An 18,375-nucleotide genomic window follows, 5' to 3' on the forward strand; every position below is an offset into this window, starting at 1 on the left:
CCTCCCAGGCTTACTTCGAGGAGGGGGAGAAGACGGGTCACATGCTTGCCCTGATTTCTAGAGCACAACGCCCTCCATCCATAATACACAGGTTGGTTCTCTCTGCAAATCGGGAGGTCACGGACACTGCGGAAGTCTTGCAGGGATTTAGGTCATTTTTTGAGGATCTGTACTCCTCCAAGGTGTCCTATGACCCGGAGGACCTACAGGCCTTCCTTGGGGACCTTCAGCTACCAAAGGTATCTGCCCGAGATAGGGCAATGCTGGATTCTCCTATCCGGTTGGAGGAACTGCAGGAGGCTTTGGCTTCTTCCCCTAATTCTAAGGCCCCAGGGACGGATGGGATACCTTTGGAGATGTATAAAACTTTTGGAGGGGTCCTCTTGCCCGAGTTGCTTACTGTCCTACAGGCCTCTTATGAGACGGGGGAGCTCCCGCGCTCCATGTATGAGGCAGTGGTAGTTGTTCTCCTGAAGCCCGGGAAGGATCCGACTCGACCGGAATCGTATAGACCAATCTCTCTATTACCCACTGATTTGAAATTGCTGGCTAAAGTGCTAGCCACTCGCTTGTCGAAAGTTATTGCCAAATTGGTGCATGGTGACCAATCCGGCTTTATACCGGGTCGGTCCACAGCTACCAATATACGTAGATTATATCTGAATATGCAGATTCCCCCGGATAACTGTGGCCAGAGAGCTATACTATCACTCGGCGCTGCTAAAGCATTTGATAGCGTGGAGTGGCAGTACCTGTGGGCGGCCCTGGAGGGCTTTGGCCTGGGACCCTCCTTTATCAAATGGATAAAAATCCTCTATGCTGCACCTACGGCGTGTCTCCGCGTCAATAATTCGCTTTCTCGATCGTTTCCGCTACGCAGGGGCACTAGGCAGGGGTGTCCATTGTCCCCCTTGCTGTTTGCCCTGGCGGTGGAACCCCTGGCAGCGGCGGTGAGGGCTGCCCCGGATGTTGTGGGCTTCCGACGGGGAGACCAGGAAGACAAAATTGCATTGTACGCTGACGACGCGCTTTTATTTTTGGGCGACGCTTCGGGCTCGCTGCTCGCTTTGATGCGCCTGATTCATAGATTCGGATCCTTCTCGGGTTTCCAAATAAATTGGGATAAATCTGTCTTGCTGCCGCTTGACCCCCTGGAGGTGGCATTGCCTCCGGTTGCGTCGCAGATTGGGGTGGTGACCCAGTTCCGCTATTTGGGAGTGGTGATCCACCCTGACCTGGGGCAGTATATTAAGCTCAATATTCTCCCCTTGTTGCATAGGTTTCGTGATAAGTTGACTTGCTGGATCAGGTTGCCTCTGTCAGTGGTTGGCAGATGTAATCTGGTCAAGATGATTTGGAATCCACAGCTTTTATATGTTTTGCATAATGCACCGATATGGGTCCCCCTGCATATTTTCAAGATGTTTAACACGGTTTACCGAGCACTCATTTGGCGGAAACAGTCCGCCAGGATTCGTCTGGAAACTTTGCAGGAGGCCAAGGATAGTGGTGGTTTGGCCGTTCCGAATCCCTTCTATTACTTTTTGTCATCCCAACTGCAACATGTGACGGGATGGCTGCTGGATGATGCGAGTGATCCTGTCAGACGGATCCTTGCGACTCGTCTGGCTGGTGGGACGCTTGTCGAGGCGCTGGAGTCGGGCACCCTGCGAGGTTCGCCTGGCTGTCCCACTCTCGCGCTTCTTGACAGGGTATGGCAGAGGGCTAAAACACATTTTTCCTATGCTGGATTCTCCGAGTACTCCCGTATCCTGAATAACGCTAACTACCCTCAGTTGGATAAATTGCGGACCTCTCTGAGATGGGGAGACTATGGCATCCGCTTCATTTACCAATTGTACAGGGGGGATGTGCTTAGGGATTTCCAGTCTCTCCGCACCGAATTTGGATTACCTAACTCCCTCTTCTTTCAATATTTGCAGCTGCGTCATGCCATTGACGCTCAGTCTAAGGTCTCCCCCTGGGGTTTGTGCCGGCCCGCTGTCCTCCTGAGTCTGGTTAACTCCACAAGCAAGAAAGGGCAGATTTCCTCACTATATACGGCCTTTATGGGACAGATATCGAGGGCTATGACATTTAAGTGCAGGGAATCCTGGGCTGAGGACGTGGGTTCCATATCCGCCGAGGAATGGACCGGCATCCTGGATAATGTACCCAGGGTCTCGCTGTCTTCCTCACAGAGACTCACCCAATTGTTTATACTACATCGCACCTACCGGACCCCGCAGCGCTTGCACAGTTGGCGGAGGAGGGATACTCCCCTCTGCCCTCGGTGCAAAGTTCACACGGGCGATCTGTTGCACATGCTGTGGCGCTGTCCGAAGTTGCATCGCTATTGGCATGGGATAATACGCTCTATTAACGATGTTTGGAAATTGACGTTGTCTGTGGAACCCAAATTGTGTATCCTGGGATGGTTGGATGAGGAACTCTACCCCCCCGAGATACACGTTGCAATCCTCAGAGTACTTTTTACTGCTAGAAAGCTGATAGCCCGCAGATGGATCTCTGCTCAGGCTCCTACACATGAAGCCTGGGTTGAGGAGGTTAAGGTGCTCTTGAACAGGGAACATCTCACTTATAAACACAGAGGGAATGTCATGAAATTTGAGCGCATATGGGGCCCGTGGTTGGATGTCCCGGGTCTAGCCCCACTTCACCTGGTGTCCAATAGGATTATGGGTGGGGTTCGGCGACCTCCGACATAAGGTGGCTGCGACCCTGAGGGCTTCTCTCTGGGTCTACACCGAGGGGCTCCTCGAACTGTCTACCACATTTTCCTTGCGGCTGGTACTTGGGGGCTCCCCGTAACATACGTGCGTGGAGTAGCTCACCGGAATGTTAGTGTATTGTTTTGCGTTCTGTCAGTGACGAGGGGCGTCTTCTCCTAGAAGTCTGTGCTTTATATGAGACGCTTAAAGTATAAGATTGTCGATACTTCACTGCAATTTCTTACTTGATGATGTATTACTGTACTGTGATGCCCGTGGCGGCGGGTCCCCCGCTGCCGTATGACTATAGTCTATGCCACTCTAACTAGGCCTTTTGGGACTTGGAGACTTCCTCGTCTGTTTTTGTCTTGTAAGTTTGGTTTTGGTTTTGTATTGTATGTGAAAAAGTTTTTTTTCAATAAAAATTATCTGATTAAAAAAAAAAAATAATTATGTTTTCCAAGCGCAGCCTCAATTTTTGCAATATATTTGTGTGTTCCTCAGGCTAAAACTGCAGTGAAGAATTTCTTCCTGTCATGGATTCATACTATAACTAGGTATCTGAGATTGTGGGAACTGCTGGCAAAGTTTGTTGTTTGAGGTGCTAAGTCTTCTATAATTGCTGTTGTGTTAGCCTGTTAGGCCCTGACTGTTCACAATTTGGGATTGTGGGAAGAATATCCCTGTGATTCGGCCCAGCGCCACACCCAGATTCCAATATAAATCACGCTGCAATGCTGGCAAAACACAGCACATGTGTGTGTTCCATTCATTTTTAGTGGCACCAAAACATGGTGTGGTTTTGGATCGTTGTGTGATAAATTGCTCAACAATCACAGCAAAGCCACACCACATTTTGGTGTCGCCAGAAATGAATAGGTGTGGTTTTGTTGTGATTGTTGAGCGATTTATCACACAAGGATCCAAAATCACACCATGTTTTGGTGCCACTAAAAATGAATGGAACACAAACATGTGCTGCGTTTTGCCAGCATTGCAGTGTGATTTGGAATTGCAGGCAAAATCATGGGGATACTGCCAGCCCATGATCCCAAATCACTACATGTGAACAGGGCCCTAATGACATCGACTAAGGCTGGGCTGAGTCTACTTACTGCTGAACCCCGCCCCAGAACAAAAATGTATCTACGGACCTGAGTAGAGGCACCTAACAATATCTAAACACAACCTATTTGACAACACATTCTTTGTTTCATGCATATATAAAACCCTCCTATTCTTTTCCAGGCAGATACTTGACACACTTGCTACATTCTAATATTTTTATTGGACAGAAGAGGGAAAGTTATAAAAAATGTACCAATTTTACATTACATAAAAACTGTGTTGCCAAACAATACAAACTTGTATGTAAACCCAACATGTCATATTCTGAAATGTTCTTATTGTACCATGGTGGTATGAAAATGTATCCGATTCTCTTTGTATTGCTTCCTTGGTGTAAATGCAGCCTAAACAATTTAAAAATGCATAATACATATATAATACTTCATAATAAATATGCAATTTTTTTTTTTTAAATGCACTTACTCTGCTATAACCTCTCCCCTTTACATTTTGTACAGTATGTGTAGTTGTTTAAGACACACTAGTAGCCTCCACTTTGCTCATCACTAATACAGGGGGTTAACTGTTTATTCCTCTATTCCAGATTGTAAGGGTTGGTAGAGTTAGAACATCTATCAAAAAATATTTATAATCTGCAAACAAAGACAAATATAGTAAACTCTTAACGATTTTAATCGCCCATAGACATTAAATAAAATTAGTTCTCAAAAAGATCTAGTGAGTCTAAATTCATGTGTGGCACCCAAAACGTTCGGTAAATGGCAACCTATTCATGTATAGAGATACATACATGCAAGTGCTTGCAGCAAGCAAGCTATGGGGCTAGTTTGATCATTCCTGTATATCTGACCATCCTCTAATGTCTATGGACAGATTTACACACTTCTGTTGCAATGCAACACCCTCTGATCTATTGGCACTTTAGTTAAATTCTTTGACTTTGAGCATTTCTTCAGATTAAAATAGGTCTATGTGTAATATAAAAAAGGTGTCCCATTATTAGCAAGTGCCCAAATTTTGAGCATGGTTTAAAACAAAATCAGGTAGTTTGTGTTCTAAACTAGGGCACCCGTTTAAACTTCCTGTGGTCATAGGTGCTTGATATTGCATGAGTGTATTACTGAAAATTTCTACTTCCTGTGGGTAGCCCAATCCTTGACTTTTCCTTATACAGTAGAAGACTGGAAGTACAGGATTGTATCATTGTCATTGTGTAGATATCTCCCCAACTATCAAAGAAAAAAAAATATTGCCATCCTTCCTTTTGTCATAGTACCATAAGTCTCCCCAAAAAAGACTGGTGGAGGGCCATCTGAATCAAGTGAACAACAATCCAAGAGCTGCCACCTTGCACTACATAGTTGAGGATAAATCTAAAGGAAATTGAATAAAAAACAATTGTAGAATGTATGGCCAGCTAAAGATTAGGTTTGCTCTCATGGAGATATTGCTTTGGGCCAGAGGTACTCACTAATAGCACTAAAGCAGGGGTTCTTAGATGGGGGTATTCTTCCATCTTGATGTGCAATTCATCCAGCAGTGATGGTATGAAAATAAATCAAGTGATGGGGGTAAAGAACTAGATTTCAAATTCAAAATGTTTTTTTTTATATTAGATTGACTATCACTATTTTTAATAAAGATTGAGGAGAGGTCATAAAATTAGTGGTCACATCTTTCAACGTTGGTGTATTTGCAAGTAAAATATTTCCCAGTTCATATGCTGCCGTGGTCAGAGTTAACATTCTCAGTATCTTTACTTCCATTTTATTGCACAAAAATAGCAGGGGGGGGGGGGGGGGGGAAGAAAAACGGAACCTCCCTGTCTTTTCCTAAAGCTGTGTACACACAAAGTTCTTCTGTTCAACCCAGCAGGCTAAATGAAAGAAAAAAAGAAAGAAAAATTTGACAGAACACCATGCTAACATAAGCAATGTTAGAACACAACAGCACAGAAGGGAAGATTGCCGTTCTGACAAAAGGGACTGCCTCCCCTCCAGAACACACTATTCAGCGCTCGCAGCCATAGGCTGCCAGCACTGATCAAACTGTGGTCAGATGCTGGTTTTCCAGCATGCCCGCTCTACAAAAGCTGGTCGTAAGATTGTACACGTGGGCTGAAAGTCGTCCCAGTCCAGCCTAACTGACCATCCTCTGCATATTTTCAGCCAGCGTGTACCCAGCTTTACCTGGGTGGTTTCTTATGGCTCTTTGACTTATTTACATCCATTTCAATCACAATACAGCCTCAGAGAAAGGTCAGACTCTAGAGGATACTTGCATTAGCATCTTTAAAGAAGGGCTTCGACAGTGGGGTGAGGTCACCCATAGTCCAGAGATATGGATCCAGGAATCTTAAGTCTAATGCTCTCCTGAATCCTCAGTTAATGAAAAAAACTGCTGAATGAACTGCACATCTGTGGAGAGAGAAAGATGAAGCTAACTAAGACACAATATGATGAGATTGCTGGTTTCGTCAGCACTTTGAAACCTACACGGCAGTGTATGAGGAAGCTGAAGGAGAGGTTTCCCAATCAATCACAGTCCACTCTGCTTAGCATCTTCTCCCAGGAGTACCAGAAGCTTATGAAAAGGACTCATGTAAGGCATCATGCTCCAGACTCTGTGGAACTTTACTACAAATTTTACTTAAATGACATAGCGACAGACCCATCAGCACCTGTCCTACTCAACATAGCTAATGAGGTGAGTTTTTCTCCAGCTCTCATCGCACGCATGGTTTTGGAGAGATTTCTTCAAGACCTGGATGGGCAGCCACCCACAAAACCTATCGTGAATAGCATGCTGCGTGATACATCATTAATCCCAGATGCTGTTCTCGCCAACCAGGTACAACAGTGCATCAACAATGACTGTTGTAATGGCCCTTTAGTGGATTGCATCAAACATGCTATTGGCTATGAACACGAGGTGCTTCTGAGAGAAAAACTAACGAAGAAGAATCTGGCATTTTTAGATGAAGACCAGCTGCGTCTGAAGGGTTATGATAAAACTCCAGACTTTATTCTAGAAGTGCCAGTAGTGGTGGAAGGACAGGTTATTAACTGGATTGAAAGCAAAGCCTCCTTTGGTGATGAGAGCAGTCACCGCATGTATCTACAGGAGCAATTCTGGAGCTACTGGAACAGATTTGGGCCTGGCCTAGTGATTTACTGGTATGGATTCATTGAGAAGCTGGACTGTAACCGGGAGCGTGGCATTCTATTGAAGGATGAGTTTCCAAATGACATTGTAACTCTGAGTAGCTGGCCAGAGTAAAGTAATTTTATTTCCTGCAGGACAAGATTGATCCAAATGAACTCTAGGTGACTGAATTTCCCAGCTTAAGTTGGCCATAGATGAACAATTTTCTTTCCTACAACAATGAGTGATCTGCATGTACATTGTATTATGTTTTACGTGACTGGGCATTTTTTGCAGCAAATGATGTATATTAAAAAAAAGAAAAAAAAAAAGGCTCAAAATCTGGAAAATGAATATATTTTCTACATGTAATGGGGTGGATTTACTATAGGCACAGACTGGGCACTTTGCAAGTGCATTTGCTCCAGAACATAGTAAACGGGGGGGGGGGGGAGCTTTGTTGAGTTCCATTATCCAATCATGTGCAAACAAATGCAGTTTCTAAACATTTTCCTTGCATGTGATTGGGTGTTTTGTAAAGTGAAGCTTTACCTTGTTTTCTAAGCTCTAGAGCAATTTGAAAATTACACAGACTATTTGCCTAAAAGTAGAACTATAGAGAAAATATATTTTCTTTATTTTGGATAGAGATTTTTTTTTTTTTGCCATGTGTGTCCCGATAGGAAGATTTACCTACCCTTCCTGTCCCGTAGCCAAAAAACAGGAAGGGAGAGTGAATTCCTACAAATTAAAGGAATCCCTTGGTGTCCCACAAGTCACCAGAACCAGTGTCCACATTGGAAGATTTCCCCTCCATTACGGTTCTGGGGACAACTAAAAGTTTGGGATTTTCTTTAAACTTTCAATGATCATGGTAAGCAGGTTTTTATTGCTGTCTGCCTCTTACGGAGATTAACCCCCTCCATTTGTCCTGACAGGTGCTCTAATCCATCTCCACTCTATCCAAAAACTAAAAAAAAAAAAAAAAATGTTTTGCCTATAGTTCACCCCAATGATTTAGTTTATTCATAATTATTTTTCTATTCATTACGGTTGAAAGAACTGATCCAGAAAAGGCAGAGACTGCTCAAAATTGGCTACTCTTTACATTCAATAAATACTGCATGCCTGGACCACTACTTCTTTACCTCATGCATTATTTAATTTTCTTTAGTAAATTTACGTTGCACCCATTTTATGAGGTATTTGCTGAGCATTTTTGCTTTTTTCAACAAATACCGCATAATAAGGAGAGTGGATTGACATTTTCAGCATCGCAAGCAATATTTGTAAAAAAAGGTGTCTGATCGACTAAATACCACATACAATCTGCTTTAGTGAATGAAGCCCATGTGTTATGTATGTATAGCCAAACTTTTCAGTCTGAGAGTAGAACATTTTGTGGTTCTATTAGGAAGATTCCCTCTCGCTTTCTGTCTTGGAAATAACACCACAAGCAGTAAGAAGAAACGTTGCAAAATTAGGAAATTCCTCTCAGACTTAAGTCACCAAAAAAGCTGCAATTTGTGTAAGATTTATCGTCAACTTCTAGTGACAACTGTTTAATTGTCACTTTCTGAAACCAGTACATTTAACTACTTACAGATCGCCCACCGTGTATTTACGTCAGTACTTTGACATCAAATACCGGGGAATGGCATAACCCCGATTTTTTTTAAACGGCGGGCGGTCCGCTTTAACATAAGGCTGGTCCCAGCGGCGAATTTGCTGTGGGATTACCCTTAGGGGTGGCGGGAGAGGTGTGTCCCCCTCCCCGGTCAGTTTCCCTGCTTACTGGACACGCCGGTAGCAGGGAAAACTATCCAGTCTGCTCTCCTCTCAGGCAGGAAGTCGAGTGAGGGCAAGATGCCCCACACTCGACTATGGCCTTGGAGGACCAGAGCGACGTCATATGTCGCTTCCTAGCAACAGATTTAAAGAGCCCATTTTTTTCCCCCCCATAATGAAAAAAATGACTTAGTGTAGATGTGAGATCTGAGGTCTTTTTGACCCCAGATCTCACATTAAAGAGGTTCGGTCATGCTTTTAAAAAAAAAAAAAAAAAAAGAAGAAGTGGAAAAAAAAATAGATAAAAATAGGAAAAAAAAATTAAAGCACTCTGTCACCATTAGCTCACAAAGCAAACACATATGCAAGTCTCGCCCACAAATGTAAACCGTGTTCAAACCACACATGTGAGTTATCGCTGAGATCGTTCGAGCAAGAGCAATAATTTGAGCCCTAGACCTCCTCTAACTCTAAACTGGTAACCTGTAGAAATTTTTTAAGGGTCACCTATGGGGATTTTTAAGTACCAATGTTTGTCGCCATTCCACGAGCGTGCGCAATTTTGAAGCATGACACGTTGGGTATCGATTTACTAAGCGTTAACATTATCTTTCACATTCTGAAAAAAAAAATAAAAAAAAATTGGGCTAACTTTACTGTTTTTCTTATTGTTTTGTGATTACATTTTTTTCCAAAAAAATTGCATTTTTATCTAAGGAGCAGTTCCTCCTCACACGTAGGAACTGCCCCTTAGGGATATTCTGTAACCATCGGGAGTGGTGACCACTGTAAATGGGTAAATACCCATTTCGGTCAGTAGGTTTAAAGTACACACGAGTCTCCAGTGTTTGATTTCTTATCATTACCTCTACATCCAAAAAATGGATGGACTCACGACTCCAATTAAACTCCAGTTTAACACCATTATTATTGGAGTTAAGCGAGTCAGCAAAGTCTCGTAACGTATTTTCCGAAGCTTCCCATATAAAGAATAGGTCGTCAATGTACCTTCTGTAGACCTTCAGCTCATTCTTAGCTAGAGCGTAGATTAACCCTTTCCTCCCATTCCCCCATAAAGAGATTGGCGAGGCTGGGAGCAAATTTGGCTCCCATCGCCACGCCCCTTTTCTGGCTATAGAATGTTCCATTGAACCAGAAATAGTTATGCGCTAGGCAAAACTCAAGTGCGCATTTTAAAAATCTCTTCTGGGGGTCTGGGAGGTATTCAATGGTAATCGCAGTTTTTATCATAATTATATTTGCAACATGTCGCTATTGTACTGTGTATTGCATATGTCTACAAACGTATATACAAGCTATATGATCTGCTAATGACCTGACGAGTGCTTGTTCCGCTTGTCCCTAGGGGCGCTGTGTGGATCGGACAGCCTCGATCAGAGATGGCAGTGACGCTCTGTAAGGGCGGAAGCCAGTGTTGTAGGACATGACTTCCTGTGTGGGCGGAAGTGACGACAGGCTGGAGGAGCCAGCGTCATTGGGCTGATTTGTGCCTCCGCCCCTCCGGTACAGTCAAATAGCGGAGACCGTACACGCGTGACCACGCCCTCTGTTGAAGTTACTTGCTAACGAAACGCGTCAGTGCGTGGTCACGCGGTCGCGAGGCAGACCGGCGTCCGATGCTGTACCCGAGGCTCGCCATCGCTTGGTACCAGCGGCGAACTGCTACTACGGGGACCGGCCTCTGCACGCAGGTTATGCCTCATCTTTTATGACAAGCTTGCTTTGTTCTGTTATTCTGTAAGTGCCTCAGCTACTGGGGGTATTCTTTTGTATAATAAAGCGGTGTTTTTAGCCATGCAATATTGCCCTATGTGAGTTATTATTTCCACATGTACCACCCCTGTTTGATTGGAACCTCCTGTGGGTATACCACAAGAATTGATTCGATTGAGACGGTTCAAGTGCCGGCGCTCCTGGTTAATTCCTGAGGAGATCGTTTCTAAGCATGTGATAGGCTGATGTTACAGGCGCTTGTTGACTTCTGGTGAGTGTTTCTGATTTGGGGGAGCACACTGGTGCGGTGGAGGGTCTGGTGTATTCACCAACATACTCACGACCTTGGATTGTCAGGAGAGAATATCCTGGGCACATTGCATGATCATATGAGCACATGGACTTTATCCCAGTGGACTGCATTTATACTTTATGTTCTTAGCGCTGCTAGTGCGTTGTAGTATATCCTGTTTGTGATACTATTATATATGCACCTCTATTGTGTGTATATATATATATATATATATATATATATATATATATATACACACACACACACACACACACACACACACATATATATATATATATATATATATATATATTACACATACTATATATATATATATATATATATATATATATATATACACACATATACATACACACATATTATATATATATATATATATATATATATATATATATATATATATATATATATATATATACACACACACACACGTATACATACATACACTTTTTCCCTCAGGAAAGTTATATTTGTGAATTCATTTGCAATACATAAGACATGAACCTCCCTGTCTCTAACCTGCCTGGTTTCTTATGGCACCTGGGCATATTTACATCCAATTCAAGCACACAATACAGCCTCAGAGGATTGTAAGATGCTAATCAAGTATCGCCTAGAATCTGACTAAGAGCCCTTGGTCCATATCTCTAGAGAATGGATGACCGCAGCCCACTTTCTGATCCTTACTATAGAGTCTGATGCTCTCTTGAACCCCCAGTCAATGAAAAAGCCTGTCTTAAGATCTTGCTCTGTGACTTAGGTAGCTTGGATCCTTCAAGAGCCTATTTAACCCAACTAACCGGACTGAAGTAATTTTCTGTCCTACAGGACACGATTCTCTATGCAACTGAGTTCAAAGTGACTGCATTTCCTAGGTAAATTAGTCACGGTCTTAAGTTTTTCCATCTGTTGTTCAGTTTGTAGGCAAGGGAAAATCCATAATAGAAATTAGAAATGGTGACCTTTCCTCTCTGGAAAGGAGCCATCACCAAATATTAACATTTCTTTGTTTTGGATAGAGTAGGAAAAAATTAGAATCACCTGTCATCTGTATTTTGCTGCCTATGCTCTGTTGTGGAGATTTACCTTGACCTTTGTTCCATCTAACATACAGGACGTAAACAAAAATGAGGGGGGGGGGAATATCCCTCTTAGGCTGGCCATACATTATGCAGTTTTCTTTTCTTCAACCATGTGTTGGAAGGAAAATATATAAATATATTATTATATATATAAAAAATCACTTGATTCCCACATCACTCAAGTCAGTGTGTAGATGGGGGAATCAAGTCATTTGGACTTGACAGTCATTCGAATTGCATTTCCATTTGCTATGAAGCCGAGTGCATAGGTCAGTCCTTTTTAAGCCAAAAGCTAGATTATCTTGAATTCTCAAAGATTCAAACCTATGCCTTTGATTTTTAAAAGCCTTTTTTAAATTTAGAATATTAGAATTGTATTTACAATGCATAAACCTTTGCTATATATTGGAGCACAGCCTACATTCTCACCCATTTTACACCAAAGATAGATTGACTTTAAAACTTGTAAAATAGACCAAAAACACTAGAGTTTTTCATTAAGGAAAGATCATTTAAAAAAACTAATCAACCGTAATAAACAGCAAGCTTGTATTTTCAGTGATACATGGTTGGTTTGAAAACAATAGAGTTGGTTCATATAGAAATCAAAGACTATTCTATAAGATCCCATCAAAAAACAAGCGGTGTCTGGAGAAAATGTTGGTCTTGCACTTTAGCCCTCAATCAAAAAAAGTATGGGAAAAAAAAAACCTTCTAGAAGGCATAATATATGTACATCAGTTTTTCTCTCTTCATCCAACCCCCCCCCCCCCCCTTTCTTGATCTTTCCAGCACAGTATAGTAGAATATTAGAGTAAAGTGTTTTCTATGAACAAAAACCTGTCTGATAGTTAAGATGTCTCGTTTCTGTTAAGGTAACCCAGTGGCCATGAAATTGGTAAGAAAGGTCACAAGACCAATTTGTAAACCTTTCTATAGGAGCTCTCCATGTCAATCTCTCTATCCAGCAATCATAGCATCATCACCACCCAATCTACATAGACACCCTGAACTACTACATCATGACCCAAGAGCTGGCTACAGATGGAACGCTACATAAACTCATTGAGCCTGAGGTGAGGTGTTTGTACATTTGGTTCAGTTCTCCCTAAAACTACAACCAAGAAAATTAAAACAAAATTTGAATAGTCACTGACATCAACTGACCAGGTTTCACAGAAAAAAATATTCTAAGTGATTGCTACTGCCAATATCTCCACATTTTGCTCAATCTAGACATATTGAGAACAAATCAAAATCTATCTTTACAGCTACATGATTTTTAGAAGAGAAGTGCATGTTTAGGCTACTGTGAGAGTGTGCGGCATTGATAACTGGCTCACTCCAGAACAAGGGAAGCAGATTAAAGCTTATTCATACAAATACATGACATTTGAAGTCAGCTCAAGTTAATGGATCGCTACCAAAAAAGGGCATGCAAAGTAAAGTTTGAGATAAAAATCTGTAGAACTTTCAATTCTCTTTCAAACTTTAGGAAACCTCAACCTTGTTCTGCCTAAATATATTACTTCTTGCACGAAAAAGGTTACAGCTGGACAAAAACGAACAAGGAAAAATGTCAAGACTGCTTTGGTTTTTTTGGTGATCCATACACCCCTCAGTTGTGAGTGAATTGACATTCGTGAAAGCTGCAAGTCAGCATAGCAAATTCCTTTGAAGCAATTAAAGCCAATTAACATTGTTTATTGTATTTCATGGGATATTGAAATGTCTCAAAAGGTTTTCCGTCTTTATTTCAGGTAGGAATTACAGAAGTAATGGCAAAACTCTGTGCAACACAGTTAGCAGGGGCTCTGGATTTCATGCATAGCCGAAGATTGGTGCATAGAGACCTTAAGCCAGACAACGTCTTGCTTATGGACAAGGAATGCTACAGTATCAAATTGTGTGACTTTGGCCTATCTCAGGCTATTGGCAGCATTGTCACTTCAATATCACACATTATCCCATATCTATCCCCAGAGCAGAGTGCCTTGAAGAGTGAGGAGTATTTGGTCGTGACAACAAGTATAGATTCCTGGGCTTTTGCAGTTCTTCTTTTTGTTACTCTAATGGGAGACTATCCCTGGGAAGGTGCTGTGGAGGAAGATGAGATGTACCAGGCCTTCCATGGCTGGCAGTAGTGTGCCAATAGCATTCCTCCACCAGCTCCCTGGGATAAGTTGACAAGAGAGGCACTGAACATGTCCTTGCAGCCCCATGCATTTTCCCTGCTGCCCCTGGCGGGGGAACCTATATCTCCATGTTTCAAGAGGACTTTTCAGCCACAAATATGATTTCTGGTCTCTGTTTGACATCGCCAATCTGGTAAAGCTATTTCACATGCTTGTATATACCTATGAGTTATTCTACAAATTTTGTATGTATGTACCATAATTGTTAAATATGTTCTCTCCAGACATCACAGACCCCCTGAGGAAGACCTTACCTTATAGGTCGAAACGCATTGGGGTTCCTGCATCTTAATGTGATGATATATTGTGCGATTGTTACCTCTGTAACACATATCATTTTCCTGTTACCAGAGCTCATAATATACCTTTCTTTCCCCTCCGGGGATATTTTATCATACATGTTTTTTTACCTTTTCTATGGACAATTTTTTTTTAGATAATATTACAGTCTCATATATTCTATCTTTATAAGTATTGCTGCTAAAAAACCTCTGGGGGCTTGTACTTGTGTACTTCCTTCTTCTAGCATATTTGGGGTGTGCAGCCTCTCCAGCATCAGTGTTGTTCTCCCTTTGACATTTCAATTTTGGTGGTTAAACACCTCATTTCCTTTGCCCCCTACCAGACGACACTTTTGGAGCAGTATTTTATGAGCTGTGGATTGTGTTTTCTATGTCACATAGAATTGCTAAACGATTTCACAATTGTGCACATATTCTTGTGAGCAACAGGGAGCCCTTCTTCCCTCTCCCCTTAACCCCCCCCCCCTCCCCATTCCTTTGGGCACAAAGACCCATGTATGCATAGTTTGATCATATTTTTTCTTTCCCCTTTTTTTGTTTGGTTTCAAGTCTGTTGTGGTTGTTTTTGTTGTGGCATTTTTGGTGTGCGGTTATTTTTTCTGAAGGATTTGGACCTAAACAAAAGTCAAAATCAAGGCGAGCAGTGGGTTAATCTTATGGCAGGGTATGAGACAGACTTTGAACAGAAAGACCAGGTAGAGACACAAATTTCTTCATTTTTCAAAAACGACACAAAAGTTCTAGAAAATAAATCAGCCTTCTATTGGCACACTAAATTCTTTGACCGATATACAAGGGAATCTATTAACCCCCTTGGGTTACGTATCCAAATATTCCCTAACCTTGAACAAATCAGCAATAAGTTCAAACAGGCATGGGAAGACAACCTACAAAAGTGCTCAAAAACCATGATGGTCCTTCTTACAAAAGGAATATGAAAAGCAAACCCTTTCCTTGGATATAGAAATTAAAAGCCTTGAACAAGCCCTAGCTCCATTCGTAGAACACTCAAACCTTCAAAAGAAAATTACAAGATAATTTGGCCATTTATAATAAAAATATCCTTCATAAAAAAAGCAGAAATTTTGGCGAGATAAGACAGCTTTCTCGGCAGGTATGGCTTATAAGTGGAATAATTCGGCAGGCCTTGCGCCCAAAAAAGTTCCACTCATACATGGACCCTTTCTACCATGACAATTACATCAATCTCTCAAATAGTGGTGCAACCACAAGACCCCAAAACCATGAACCACCTTAAAAAAGTCATGGGAAACACAAAAGAACGAGAAACAAAAAGGTTTAAACAAGAAACAAAAGAAACGCACTGTCAAAACAGATTCAGATTATGCCAATACGGCCCAATCTGTTGAAAAGCCAGCACAAAATTATTCGACCCAGTCAATGATCCTACCGTCAACAGAAATAGAATCCTCCCTATCGGATACTTCTAGTAACACTAGTCAGTCATCTCATCCCACAGGCACCTATGGGCCTTTAAACTCCTTGCGGAGGACTGGTCCCCCCTCACAGAGGCAAAGGAGGCAGAGGCCTAGAACCTTATCTAATTCAAACCTAGATGACAAGCTCAATGTGGTCACTCTTTCCTCATATACATTGACCGCAATGGAAAAACAGGTACTTACAATAGGTTTTTGCCCTGAGCAAGACTTTGATCCATTTGAAATAGTAACAGACTTACATCTCTTTGCTTGCAAACTATTACGAAGATGTATGTATGACAAATCGGGTAATAACATCGACACTACTGATTGGTCAAAATATAGTATGCGTGAATTCAAAGCCCTACGGGACTTACTTTATGAGGAGAATAACACCTTAGATTTGATTGACCAGATAGATTTGGGGGAATTACTTGACAGTGTGGAGGCGGATACGTCTCCCCGATCCAATTTCTTCAAAAAGCGCTCCACCAAGTTTCCCCCTTTGAACACAAATCCTAATATTGTCATTTTTATAAAACAGGTCCTTAAAGACATCGCAAAATTGGAAAAAACATCCAAAAAAACCTCAAAAAAAAAATCTTAAATCACATAATCTGTCCAATCAGGAACAATCGGCATTACGAAACTTGCAAAGCAACAAAAACATTGTAATAAAATCTTCCGCTAAGGGGGGCAATGTTGTAGTAATGGACAATTCAGCGTACAAAGATATGTGTTATCTCTTAAATAACAAGGAATGGTACAGATCCATACCTGCTAGGATGGTGGAGAGATCCAATATGGAATTTCATTCCTTTATTGATCAAACCCACCAGGCAGGCACGATCACAAAGGACCTATATGATTACATCAAAATCAAATATCCACAAACTCCAACGTTTTATAGCCTCCCCAAGATCCACAAGGTTCCTCTTCACCCTACCGGACGACCCATTATCTACAGCTGGAACCCTACATAAACTCATTGAGCCTGAGGTGAGGTGTTTGTACATTTGGTTCAGTTCTCCCTAAAACTACAACCAAGAAAATTAAAACAAAATTTGAATAGTTACTGACCTCAACTGACCAGGTTTCATAGAAAAAAAATATTCTAAGTGATTGCTACTGCCAATATCTCCACATTTTGCTCAATCTAGACATATTGAGAACAAATCAAAATCTATCTTTACAGCTACATGATTTTTAGAAGAGAAGTGCATGTTTAGGCTACTGTGAGAGTGTGCGGCATTGATAACTGGCTCACTCCAGAACAAGGGAAGCAGATTAAAGCTTATTCATACAAATACATGACATTTGAAGTCAGCTCAAGTTAATGGATTGCTACCAAAAAAAGGGCATACAAAGTAAAGTTTGAGATAAAAATCTGTAGAACTTTCAATTCTCTTTCAAACTTTAGAAAACATCAACCTTGTTCTGCCTAAACATATTACTTATTGCACGAAAAAAGTGACAGCTGAACAAAAAGGAACAAGGAAAAATGTCAAACTGCTTTGGTTTTTTTTGGTGATCCATACACCCCTTGGTTGTGAGTGAATTGACATTCATGAAAGCTGCAAGTCAGCACAGCAAATTCCTTTGAAGCAATTAAAGCCAATTAACATTGTTTATTGTATTTCATGTGATATTGAAATGTCTCAAAAGGTTTTCCATCTTATTTCAGATAGGAATTCCATAATAATGGCAAAACGCTGTGCAAAACAGTTGGCTAGGGCTCTGGATTTCATGCATAGCCGAAGATTGGAGCATAGAGACCTTAAGCCAGACGTCTTGCTTATGGACAAGGAATGCTACAGTATCAAATTGTGTGACTTTGGCCTATCTCAGGCTATTGGCAACATTGTCACTTCAATATCACACATTATCCCATATCTATCCCCAGAGCAGAGTCCCTTGAAGAGTGAGGAGTATTTGGTTGTGACAACAAGTATAGATTCCTGGGCTTTTGCTGGTCTTTTTGTTACTCTAATGGGAGACTATCCCTGGGAAGGTGCTGTGGAGGAAGAGGCCTTCCATGGCTGGCAGTAGTGTGCCAATAACATTCCTCCACCAGCTCCCATGGATAAGTTAACAAGAGAGGCACTTAACATGTTAAACTCCTTTCTGAGGACTCTGAATCTCAACCCTCTGTTCTTTCCATCATAAACTGTATTCGTTATACTTGGAGAGTTGAAGAACTTTAGAAATGACAGAGGAGGAAAATACAGAGGATGAATCCACAGAGTTAGAGGATGAAGAAATGGAAGAGAGTCTGAACTTGTAACCATGCAGGACAAAGAATCCACATGACCACCAGTACATGTTGGCATACTGCATCACTTCATTCCAAACATGGGAAGACCCCAAATGTTTCCACATATAACCCAGGCCTTGAATTAGGGGGAGGAGGACTACAACTGACAAAAAGCCAAAACCTGAGAAAGGGTATTGTATCTTTCAGGGTTACAGGAATCGTCTGAGGAAGCGACTTGAGCGAAACGCGTCGCGATTCCACTTTTCCATTAGCTGAGAGGCTGAGAGACGCCAGTACGCTGTG

The 18,375-nt window shown here is 41.7% G+C and overlaps 2 protein-coding genes across 2 annotated transcripts in view; one reads left to right on the forward strand and one right to left on the reverse strand.

Moving 5' to 3' along the window:
* EVA1A (eva-1 homolog A, regulator of programmed cell death) overlaps nt 1-18,375 on the reverse strand; it is a 601,323-nt gene that overhangs the window by 387,444 nt on the left and 195,504 nt on the right. The gene's annotated exons all lie outside the window — the stretch shown is intronic.
* Nucleotides 6,255-7,100, forward strand: LOC309550107 (CDAN1-interacting nuclease 1-like; the record flags this gene model as incomplete). The annotated part of the gene is made up of 1 exon (XM_082250563.1): nt 6,255-7,100. The coding sequence occupies one exon, from the start codon at nt 6,255-6,257 to the stop codon at nt 7,098-7,100; it is 846 nt and encodes a 281-aa protein (XP_082106689.1).

The sequence above is a fragment of the Pelophylax lessonae genome (assembly GCF_965119305.1).
Source record: "Pelophylax lessonae genome assembly, chromosome: 3".
Classification (NCBI taxonomy): Eukaryota; Metazoa; Chordata; class Amphibia; order Anura; family Ranidae; genus Pelophylax; species Pelophylax lessonae.